The following is a 12974-nucleotide window of genomic DNA, read 5'->3' as shown; positions in this document are numbered from 1 at the left end:
AGACATACATGCACTGTAAATCTAAATGTTCAACTAAAGAAACAGCAAACTGTTCCAACAAACTTCTGAAGAAAAATAATACGGCTGAAATTGACTTAATAAGAAATGCTATGATGGGATCCAATGCGTTACTTTCCTAAGTGATTTCCTCTCCCTCCCAAGAATAGTCTTGTCTCTATGAGATCATCACCTTCTGCACTGACATTAGAGACCCTAAAACCCATCTCTCCATAAGATTCCTTATATGTAAAAGAAAAAAAAAGAGGACATCACTCTTTTTAATATTAATGTGCAAAAAGAAAAATAAGAAGTTTTATGGGAGAGGCTGGCAGAAACGAGGATTAGGGAAAACTATGTGGGCTAATAAAGGGAGTCTTTGTAGATTTGGGCCAATTTGCAATATGAATCGCTTAATGTAAGTTAATGAATTATAAACTGATAGAATTTTTTAATGTAACTTAATGAATTATAAACTATCTGATAGAATTTTTACATCAGAGTTTCAAAAATTACCTAAAACTATTTGTAAACCAAACTTCCCCAAAAAGAATATTGGAAGCGAAAAGCACCCTCAAGTAAACAGGTCAAGTTTGCCCTCTGTCAATATATACAATTGACTGGTAGACACATTCTGGTCAGAAAATGTTTACACTTTTATGCAAGTGGCTATGGTTAAGCTGCTAAGTACACATTTCAAGCTCCAAATTCAACATCCCACCAGCAATGAAACAACAGGAGAGAGAGAATTAGGTATAAAAAAAAGATAAAATATTTTACAATTTCTACTTCTTCCCATTTCTGAGGGAAATCATGTTTCCTAAGCCTAACTCACATCCTGACGCTGACAAAAAAAATGATCATGTTTGTACTTTACAGCGTGGTTAACCAACAAGGCAGCCTGAGGTTGGGTGACTGGCCGGGCCCTCCAGTTCCCCCAGACACTGTCTGGCTGCCCCAAGGGCAGAACAGAGCAATCAATATTCAGCTAACCTGTTACCTACTTGCACTTCAGCTGAGCAGCTATCATCTAGAAAAATCCAGTACAGACTCTATTTTACTACCAGAAACTCCGTGATTCTCTAGTACTATGAGTACTTCATCACCCAGACAGCCCTGCCAGAAAAGAATAGGAGAACTCTCAATGCAATCGTCTATCAAGGTCATTCTCTCACTCCTCACACTTGGCAGACGGAAATAAATCACCTACCCTCCGGAGAGTTTCATGACTATCAAAACAAAATGTTTAAGAGCAAGACAGAACCATATAGACTATGAGAACAGGCACTAGCCATGGCCCTCACTAAAGACAGATGGCAAAGTAATCACTGTGGAAGCATAGTGGTTACTTTATTAAATTGTACATTATTTTCAGTCCTTCTGGGCAAATTTAAAAAAAGTGACTTATTGTTTATTAATTTCGAGGGTCCAATGAGACAAAGTATAAAAGCATGTAGGATACCTGGCATATATTAAATGGTCAATAAATGTTATCTATTATCATTACCTTCTTAATTGTTTAAATGTGGCAGTATCAGGCATAGTGGTTACTTTCTGTGCACTGCAGCTATCAAGACACTCAGCTTTAATGAGCTCCATCCACCTAGGCTGACTAGAATTCAGAAAAATACAAAGTGGCAGCACTTACGAAAGAGACAATGAGGTATCTCAGCCACCTGCATATTTCATATAATATTATTAAGAAATTAGACGTCCCCTCAGCCTCCAAATAGGTCCTAATCCATATGAACTGACCCAAGGCAACTTGTGGGTTTACTTCTTAAATAAACAAAATTTTCTTACGAGAAATGTTTACCTTTTTTTTAGGAATTACCATTAATTAGATCGCATTTTAAACTGTATTTTTAAACTTTTTATTTTTAAACTTGTTCTTGTCCTATATAATATCCCCTCATCTCCAAAGATCTCTATGCTTTAGAAGCAGACAGCTGAAATACATAGAATTAGGTAGTACTTAATTCATAAATAACATGTGTACCATCAAAGAGAAGTATAAATACACTTATATGGCAGCAGTGTTATTATTAGTCATTACCATGCCAACCTAAAATACCTGAGGAGGTGACTATAATTTAACCTATAAATGAATACACAATACCCACTCTCAAAGCTAAGAAATCTGTAAATTATATCTAAATATAAATTTATATATAAATCTATAAATTACTTATCTGTCTACAGCAAAATGCTTGATAAATTTAAATTGTTCAAGCTACTTTAGGTATATGCTTACAATGTTCATATTTTCTTGTACTTAGGAGTCAAAAGAAGTCAATATACATAAAAATCAGTTGAAAAGTAGAGAAAATACCCAAATTAAAATTCTTTTGATTTCTCATTTTAAAACAAGACTATTGTAAAACTAGCAACAGATTTTTGGTAGACTATTTCTTCTATTATTATACATTAACAATTAAATAATATCCTTCTCCTCCTCTCTTAACTAAAAAGGATGATTGCAATATGCCTGCCTCATTGGAGTGTTTTGAGACTCAATATTTGTAGATTTTTGAGCCTTGTGGCTAAAAGAGTACATACAAAGTATTATAATCAAGAATAGCGATATAAAAACAAAGATGGTTTAAGATACTAGAAAATTACATTTATAAGTGGCACAATGCCATACTACCCCTGTGGACTTGTTCTTTCAGAGTACATACTCTATGAAAGGTCACTGTGGGTGAAAAAAAAATCCCACGGCGAGTTCAAGTAGCCTACAATGCAATACTAGTAATTAAGGAAGTGGTATTCTTCCTCTATATTCATTTGGGAATCATTTCTACTAATTAAGAGAAAAGGAACAGTGATTTGTTAAAAATGATGGTTACAGAAAATTCAATCTGAATTCCAATAGCCAGGTTACAAAGGAGAATATTGTAACACTGAACAATTTTTTTAATAAGGGCAAACTACTATATAAGCCATCAAGTCAGTACTCAACTATCTTCCAAAATAATATACTCCTAAAAATATTTTCCAGAATAAACTATGTTCCTAACACAATGTTGAACTATAGCACTGAAAATTCAAATTCAATTAACATTAAGTGCCTACTGTGTGAGAGTCATTCTATCGATAATAGGCACTTCACAGATATTTAATTCTATCAATAATCCTAGAAGGCAGGTATTACTAGCCACATTTTCAAATTGGGAAATTTGCTGCAGAAAGATTCAGATTCTTGCCCACAGTCTAAGAATTTAAACTCAAGTCATCTCACTTTTACACTTTAAATCCAGTGTACTCCCTTTATTCTGTCAGACTAGGGTCTCATCTGGCTATGCCAATAATCAACTGATAAACCATTCAACCTCACTGGGCCTGAGTTTTCTCAGTAAACTTAGAGGGTTGAAATATTCCCTAAGTTGGTCTCCTTCATCCTCCTTCTCTCTCTCTCTCTCTCATTCTCTCCGTCTTTAAAATGTACTATTTTAATCCTTTTAAAGTATACAATTCAGTGGCTTCCAATACATTCACAATGTTGTGCATTAATTTCAGAACGTTTTCATCACCCCAGAAAGAAACCAATAACCTTTAAGCTGTCAGTCCCCATTCTTTCCTTCCCCCAGGTCTTGACAACTGCTAATCTGCTTGTTGGTTCTATGGATTTGCCTAACCTGGATATTTTATATAAATGAGACCATACAATATGTGACCTTTTGTGTCCGGTTCCTTTTACTAAGAAAAATGTTTTTGAGGTTCATATACATTGTAGCATGTATCAGGACTTCATTTCTGTTTATGGCTCAATAATATTCCATTGTATGTGTATACTACTATTTGTTTATCCATTCATCCATTGATGGGCATTTGAGTTGTTTCCACCTTTTGGCTCCTGTTATGTACTGCTATAAACATGCATGCAGATGTACATATTTGAGTCCTTGTTCTCACTTCTTCTGGGTATATATCTAGGAGTGAAACTGCTGAGTCATTCAATAGTTCTATGTTTGAATTTCTGTGGAACTGACAAACTATTTCCCATGGTGGCTGAACCACTTTACATTTCCACCAGCGATATATGAGGGTCCTAATTTCTCCACATCCTCACCAACACTTGTTATTTTACTTTTTTTGTTTTTAATTATAGCCATCCTAATGGGTGTGAAGTGGTATCTCACTCTTGTTTTGATTTGCATTTCCCTAGTGATTAATGATGTTGAGTATCCTTTCATGTGCATGTTGGCCATTTTTATATCTTCTTTGGAGAAATGTCTATGCAAGTCCTTTACCCATTTTTTATTTGAGTTGTTTGCCTTTTTGTTGTTGAGTTGTAGGAGTTCTTTACATATTCTAGACAGAAATTCCTTATCAGGAATTTGCAAACATTTTCTCTCATTCTTTAGGTTACCTTTTCTTTTTCTTCATAATGTCCTTTGATACACAAGTTTTTAATTCTGGTGAAGTCCAATTTATCTATTTTGTCATTCGTGCTTTTGATATTATATCTAAGAATCCACTGCCATATCCATCTAAGATCTCTTTTTGCTGGAAAATTCCATCAGCCTTTGCTCATTCCATAAATAAAGTTGTATATGAATAATAATTCTATTTGTTTTACTGCTGAGAATTATAAAAGGGTTATATTTGGAGTTATTATTATATTACCCTTACCAAGGAAGTAGCAGTATTTTAACTTTGGATAAAATGGCCCTTTAAAGATGGATACGTTGGAACTCCTTGAGATAAAATGGAATAACGCTGAAAGAAACTGCATTTTTGCTTGATTATAAAAGGAAAGGAAGAAGGGGAAAGAGAGGGAAGAAGAGAGGAAGGGAGGAAGAAGATTCAAATAAAAAATTCCCAAGCGGCCCTGGAACTAATGTGTCTGAGGTTCCTCTGTACCACAAACGACTCAAGGGAGCCTGCGGCTAGGGTTCCAGTTCTATAGCCAGATTCTCACTCTCCGTCACGCCACCCACAACATACACCATATCCTCACTTTCCAACTGATCTGATTTAGAATCTATGGTCCATCACTAAAATCACTCCCTTGTACACAAGGCCAATCCTTTTGTCCCTTTCTCCCTTCACCTGATACACCTGGCAAAGATGAAACGCTGATTAAACCCTATTATCTACCTACTTCACAGTTGCATCGGAGCAACTAAAAATGGATGAAGGAAAATGTACACCATTTCAACAGTTCTCATTTCAAATTCATGGTCACAAATCTCAAATCGGCAATAAGCACTGGTCAGCAACAGTGAAACAGCCTAAAATAACTAGTTTGTTCATTTTCCCAATATCCAAAATAACTGTTTCATACTTCCGCCCCTGTTCCCAAACCTTCTAGACCTACCCACTCTCTCAATTAATGACTGCATTCAGAAACAGAAGCAATCAGACCCAGCTTCCTCTTCTACCACCAAAACTACCTACCCAATCCATTCTCTTTCTTTTTTGCTGTTACAACAAATAATGTGTTCCCACTCTCATCAAAGTCCAACCCTTTCATTTGTGCTCTGGCCCTCTTATCTTCTCACTTTCTCAAGGAACTTATATCCCTCTCTGTCCTGCAGCATCAATTTCTCCCCAATGGATGTGGAATCGGCATACAAACCTCCTCTAATATCTCCAGTCACTGAATCCACATTCCCCTACATTGACTATTCCGTTTCTGTTTCTTGAAGGAGTTACGTATGTGGTTGCTTTCACTTTTTTGCCTCGTTTTCTTTCCTCAATTTACTCCAATCAGGATTCTTTTGCCTCTCAATTGTAATTGAGACTACAATTACCAAGGTTCTCAGAGAAGTCCATCTAACCAAATCCAACAGTCATATATATGTCTGTTCTTCTCTTTCCTGACCTCTCAACAGTATTCAATACCGCCCTCCGTCTTGAAACACCTCCTTCTCCTGCCCCACATAGTGATCACCAGTGACCTCCATGACACTAAATTCATTTTTTTTTTAAACTGCTATATAGTGATTATAAGTTCAGGCTATTGTGGCAGGTGGACCTGGGTTCAAATCTTGCCCATATTACTTTCTAATATCCAATCTAGGGAAAGATACTTAACCACTGAGACTAGTCTTCTTAATCTACAAGCTAGGGAAAATACTAGTACTTAATTCACAGCTGTGAGGGTTAAATTAGTATCTTTTTTTTTTTCTCTCTTTTACCTCTTACAGCATGTAACATTATTCACCCCCCAAGAAATGCTCTCTTGCTTTGGTCGCTGGCTGCTCCTTTCCCAATCACTGTGATAAGCTCCTGTAGCTCTACTTGCCTTTTAAATTTGGGATTTCATCAGGTTCTATACTTCCTCCCTAAGTGACTAACCTCTTCCATCTCATAACTGAAATGATAATCAAAACCTTGATGATTTCCAAGTCTCAATTTCTAGTCTATAATCCACTCCCCACCTCACCGACTGCCACCCAAACAACCTCTACCTGGATATCTCAGCTACCTCATACTCAACATGCTCAGAAGATAAGCCTCTATCCTTTTTCATGTGTTCTTTCCTCCACCTGGATATTTCAGCTACCTCATACTCAACATGCTCAGAAGATAAGCCCCTATCCTTTTTCATGTGTTCTTTCCTCCACCTGAAACTCCCCTGCCTGTTGCAGTCTCCAACTCCTTGCTGTCAGTTTCCACAGTTCCATGTATTTCCTCTTTTGTAACAGTCACTAAACTTAAATATATTTACCGGCTTAATGTATGTATTCCCTTTTAGACCATAAGCTCCATGATGGAAAATAAAACCCGTCTATATCACAAATACCTTGTCTAGTACCTCATGCATGGTAAAGGTTTAATAAATATTTCTTGAATTGAATTTGAGCTATTTTAAAAGTTGTTGCTTATTTAATTTATTGAACTTTAATTTATTGAATTTTATTTGTTCAGATATCTAATTCATTGTTAACACTTTTATTTCAAAATACATAAGCCACTCATTTACATTACTATCATTTCTAATCCATAAAAATACATTAAACAAAATTTAAAGGTACTTTTAAACATATTCTATTATGTTTGAGGAATTCTACAATTATCAATTGCCTCCAGATTTCAAAAAAGTAAAGAAGTTCAGAAGCTAGGAAAGAAAAGTGAGGGTGATATTGTTTGCCTACTTGGAAATTTCACAAAATTTCTGAAAAGAATTTTAGTAAAAAGATGATTTTTTAAATTATGAAATACACGAATGGAGTATTTTTTAAAAAGATTTTCTCCTGGGGCTTCCCTGGTGGCGCAGTGGTAAGAATCTGCCTGCCAATGCAGGAGACACGGGTTCGAGCCCTGGTCTGGGAAGATCCCACATGCCGTGGAGCAACTAAGCCCGTGAGCCACAACTACTGAGCCTGCGCGTCTGGAGCCTGTGCTCCGCAACGGGAGAGGCCGCGACAGTGAGAGGCCCGCGCACCGCGATGAAGAGTGGCCCCCGCTTGCCGCAACTAGAGAAAGCCCTCACACAGAAACGAAGACCCAACACAGCTGAAAATAAATAAATAAATAAATAAAATTAAAAAAAAAAAAAAAAAGATTTTCTCCTCCAAGTCGTTTTTATCATTTTCTCCACATGAATACTAACTTCCATCACACTGTGTATTAATATTTTGTTTTTACTCATCAAAGATACACAGTGTCTAAAACAATATTTTTGCTAGCTTAAAAGTCTTATTATGGATAAATGCAGACTTTCCATTAGGCAACCTAAAGTACAGAAAAAGACTTACTCTTCACACGCATACAAGGGGGTTCATTTTGTGATACCAAGGAGCTATACACGTATGATTTGAACACTTCAATATACTTGAATACCTAAGGTCTTTCAGAAAGTCATACTGATCACAAAACTAAAAAAAAAAAAACAACACACTAAATTGAGGAAAGACAGTTTTGTATTGCTCTCATTTAGAAAACATGACACCTTAAAGGATACTATCATTGAGAAACTGATCGCAATGAAAAAGGATACAAAACAAAATTAAGAATCAGAAAACTAGAGCCACAAAGCCTTAGGATTACTTAAATAAATAAATTTGATTGCAAAGAACCAGGCTTTTTTTTCAAAGTATATGGGCAATTGTCTACCAAATAAGGGCTGTTTCTATTTACTCTAACTGCTAGAATATTTTATGAGATTGCTTCTACATGTTCTATAATAAAATAAAACACATACAACAAAAGCTTCTTTAATGTGTATACTAATGGGATAAAGAAATTATAAATGAGAGGGCTCTATAATCTTACAAAAATACCAGGGCTTTTCACTGGTCTCCTAAAATTATCCAAAATAATTAACTAGTTATCAAAGAACCTACTTTTGAGATAGTAATGTTACACTTTTCTCCAGAAGCTCTTATATCCTTTGAATGCCACCTTTGAGTGTGTGTGTTCCTAAAACGATTATGAAAAGCCAATTATCAAACTACAGTAAGGACCTTTTTTTTGGTTTACACCCTTTCACCCAGTAATTACACTCCTGAAGAATAACCATAAATTCCAAGGATGCTTTATTCATTCATTCATTTGTTCATTCATCATCCAATAAGTGTTTACTGAACACCTACCATGTATTTATACACAAAGATGTTTATCACAATATAATAGGAAAATACTGGAAGCAAACTCATTATTTGACAACAGAGGAACTGGTAGGAAATTATAGTAAGTCATAGCCAAAATGTGATGCAGTCAGTCATTTAAAATATATTAGTGATGAGTCTGAATATGGAAAAGGTCTGTTACAGAGTTAAATGAAAAAAGCAGAATATAAAATCAAAGAAGACTTTCAAAAGAAAGTAGCTATTGAACGAACACTGAAATAAAAGAGACTGCACAGTGGTGGTAAATCTGTGAGTTTTTCTTTCCATATCTATAAAATTTTCAAAATAAACGTATACAACTTAGGTAATAAAAAAAGAACCAGAAACACCTTTTTTAAAAGACAAGCAATATTCATCAATCATTTCATTTCAAAAGTAAAAACCACTGACCTGTCTTAAAATTCTTCTAAACCCTGAATAAAATGACACAAATAAAAGTATCTTGACACAGACCTGCTCATTAGACAAAGCTAATTTTATAAATTTCTGATCAAAATCAGTGAGTAAAAAAGCCCAAGACTTTATAGAATGTCTTTTCAGATCATAAGATAGTATACTGTAGAAAATGAATAATTGCTATTTATCAAAAAAGAAAAAAAAAGTTCTGACTGATGAATGAGACTATCTTCTCATACCACATCTAGTACTGAACAGTAATAACAAAAGTTCAATTCTTTTCTTAAACCAAATGCAAACATCACTGTTTTTTAAAAAATCACTTATAACAGAGGTATAGGAAAAAAATGACTGGAAGGTCATATAACAAAACATAACAATGCTGTGGGTACTAGAATTACACTTGATTTTAATTGGCTTTTTTTCCCTATATTTTCCAAAATGTCCATTATAAATATATGCACAAATATTGTAACACAGAAAAATAAATTTAAATTATCAAGAGAATATGCTGAAATATATTCACTATATAGATTAGATTAATAAAAATACAACATTTGTAAAATTTAGACCTGTTCATCAAAGCAGCTCAGAAAAATTTGAAGGTCCTTCCGAATCAGTCAAAACAAACATTACCTTTAAGAAGATCAACATACTTTAAATTTCTAATACAAAGAGTTCATGATTTGAACAGCATATGTGTGTTTTTCTCTTACTGAGAAACCTGTCATATATACAGCTAAGGATGTGTTTTTAATGATACACCCTATTTCTTTGTTCACGACACATCAACATCAATGATGTCATATAGCCCTTACAATAAGGTCTGTTAATAAATGCAGTGTCTATTGAACTGAGACAACATCAAAACATACAACTTTACTTACCACATAAAAGAATATATTAGCGTCTTTCATTGACTTTAGTGTAAAATTGTTTCAATTTAATCAAAGAAAAAGAAAAGGAAATTTAGAATCCACGTAATTTTAGTTTTATGAAGAACAATAATAAAACAATCATTGCATTTTAGAAAAGCTTTCAACACCTTGAAACATATACACATATTACAGGATAACTGCTAAGTTATTAAATAAGCAAAATGATACAGTATCCTAGCAATAAATATAGCATAGGTCTCTGAAATAAAATTGCCTGACTTCAAATCCTAGCTCTGTTTATTAGTTAGGAATAACCTAGGAAAATAAACTAACCACTACATGTTTCCATTTCTCCATCTATCTATAAAATACAGATAATAATAAGAATTCATACCTGGAAGAGATGTTTTAAATATCAAAGGAGGTAATACCATATCTACATAGAGTAAGCAATTTAAAAAAGGCTTTTTTCCCCTTTTCTCAATCTAAATAGAATTTGTCATACATTTTGAAAATAAGAATGAAGACCTCTAATTTTAAAAATTGGTATTAAAAGTCCTAAGTTCACTCAAGACCATAATTACCCTTCTGCAACCTGAGCACAATCCAATGGAACACTTAGATAAATGTTTAGAAAGTTCTCTTGTCAAGGTGACTTTATCCCAGTTGTTTCAAAAGAAGAAGAAAAAAAGAATGAAACACAAGGATCCTTTCTTAAAGGATGAACAAAAAGAATTTAGAATCACTGCATTTACAAAATATGATTGTCTTGAACAGCAAATTTACTTTGGAAAATGCAAGATTAGTAGTAAAATTCAAATATTTTAGTGTTTTTAGGATATTCAGTTAAAGTGTTGATGCCATTCAAAATTACCAAATCTGTTACATATAAAATTGCTATTCTCTATAAATAAAGAAATTTCAACCGTCTATGACTAGTCTGGAACCAGTTATGCTCTAACCTAACAGAGCCATTCAACTATCTTTGGGATTATTGTATTCTCTTTTCTCATAGAGAAGTTAATACAGGTGGCAGAATGTAACAAAAAAAATCAACAGTGTAGAAGGCTTTTTAATAAATTTCATTTTGGCAAATGATCATATACAAATTAGCAAATATTGAAATCAGGATGATTTTATTTATTTGTTCTGTACATATCTGATTAATAGGCACTAACTTTGTTGATGGAAACAAGAGAACTCTATTGTTATACACAGATTAGAAATGTAAACACTTAGCATTTCCCACAACTACTGACTTCACAAATTATTTTGAATGTTATTTCAAATAACACTGTGAGTGCCAGAGGTTAGGTAAGCAAAGAGCTCTACTGCCCCCTAATGAAGTAAAACAAAAAAAACAAAAAAGCCAAAAAACTCAGAAAACTTGTTTTGAGGTATGTGTGGAACAGGAAGATAATCTTACTTTGCTAAATGCAGTAGACAAACAGTAAGAAAATTAACTGAAAACAACTAGAATATCTATCAAAATACTACAGGAAAAGCTAGAATCATCCAGTTTTCATGATAAAATTAGTAGCAAAACAGGAAAGCCTCGAGACAGAAATGTTCTAACAGAAAGGAGGCCAGTACAACAATGTTATCTAAAGTGACAGCAATTAAAACTTCACTGCAGGCTACACTTTTCATGTGTATGTTGGAAGGGAATGAGAAGAAAGAGATTCTTAGAAACCACGCTTTTCAGCGAATTACTGTAAGTTTTCAGTTCAGCAGCTCAAAAGTATTGTAAATACTATCAAAATATTCTCTTACAATTTGCACTGACTCTAATCCTCTCAGAATTATTTTAATATATGTGTACTTTCAGGATAACTACACTGTACAACATACATTTGAAAGAATTTTACCTGTTTCCTGTTTTAAACAAATGTCAATTTCTTAAGCATGACAACTTTGTACTTTATGATACTCTGCATCATAAACTAATCAGCGATAACTTTTAATCTTCCTTTTAATAAAATTTCTCCCTTCCTTTAACAAATTTGGTTTTTAAAACATGTTCCATACTCATGTTCCTTTCACCTAATATTCTAACCTGTCTAGAATTCCCGAATTCTCATTTCAGAACAGAGCAAATGTTTGGGGGAAGAGTAGTGTGTGGTCCTTAATAAAAGAAGTTATGTAAAAATTAACATCAAGGAATCAGATATAACAAGAGTACAAAGAATAGAATACCAGATCATAAAAACATGGAGAAACAGTAAAGCTTCCCAGCAGCAGTTCACTGAGGGGAACAGAGGTATGGTAGATAACTGTTCCTTTATAGCTAGGGCACATGTCACTTGGAGAGGGCATGTTTCTAACCAGGTTGACCGTGGTTGTACATTCCATTATGTCTGCTGCTTACAATATATAAGAAATAGGGACCAAATCCACAAAATGCCACAGGGGAGATAGGCAACACAGAGAAAGAGGGTCACTTAAGTCTGCATACGAAATGAAAATATCCTTTACATTTGTGTGCTGCTGCGCCTCTTCCCAAGTGTCTGTTAATGAAAACGGTTCTCTAGCTCTGCAAGTCATAAGGATAACCAAATGTTCATCTAAAATTTTAAAATAGCAACAGACAGAAAAATACAAATGTACTCAAACCTATATCTCAAATGAGTTGGATCTCACATCTGTATAGACTTCCTGAATAATATGAATTAAAAACATGACTCTTTTACTTGAAGCATTACTCATTCATTCCTACTGCCTAAAGATATAACTGACACAGAGACATGTTTTGAAGACATAATAAAGAAGTTGGGAGGACTCAAGCATCCATCCCAAAGTTACACACTGCCAAAGTCATGATGCTTAAAGTATATCAAATATAGAGTCAAAATTGTATCCTTCCAAGCCATAAATTCCATTTAGCTACTCAGACTTAACATATGATAGTCACGAGAAATAAAGCAGTGAACGTATACCTGGAGAACGCATATACGTATGTGTGTATACAGGTGTGTGTTTTCCCTCATGGAATGGTCCCAGTCCACACCACTGAGTTCCAGGTTATTATCCTAAACCTAAAGGAATGCCTTCCCTAGTTCATGGGGAGAAAAAAAAATAAAGGACTTTCCAGGCTATCCTTTCCCTCCCCTATTCTCAGAAG

The 12974-nt window shown here is 34.3% G+C and overlaps 1 protein-coding gene and 1 long non-coding RNA gene across 12 annotated transcripts in view; one reads left to right on the top strand and one right to left on the bottom strand.

Annotated features, from left to right (window-relative positions):
- The window catches only part of COMMD10 (COMM domain containing 10), a 267062-nt gene that overhangs the window by 223704 nt on the left and 30384 nt on the right, over nt 1–12974 (bottom strand). The window contains exon 6 of one of the 11 annotated variants that reach the window (XM_082378469.1): nt 2–12961. The exons of the other annotated variants lie outside the window; for them this stretch is intronic. Within the exon in view, the coding sequence (XP_082234595.1) occupies nt 12911–12961 (51 nt within the window). The 3' untranslated portion in view covers nt 2–12910. Of the gene's footprint in view, nt 1; nt 12962–12974 lie in introns of those variants that run through there. 11 annotated transcript variants of the gene reach the window in all.
- LOC309622584 overlaps nt 1–12974 on the top strand; it is a 1043817-nt gene that overhangs the window by 1023508 nt on the left and 7335 nt on the right. The window lies entirely within an intron of this gene.

Source organism: Balaenoptera borealis (assembly GCF_965194805.1).
Source record: "Balaenoptera borealis genome assembly, chromosome: 2".
Lineage (NCBI taxonomy): Eukaryota > Metazoa > Chordata > Mammalia > Artiodactyla > Balaenopteridae > Balaenoptera > Balaenoptera borealis.
This window is presented reverse-complemented; position numbering and strand designations above follow the sequence as displayed.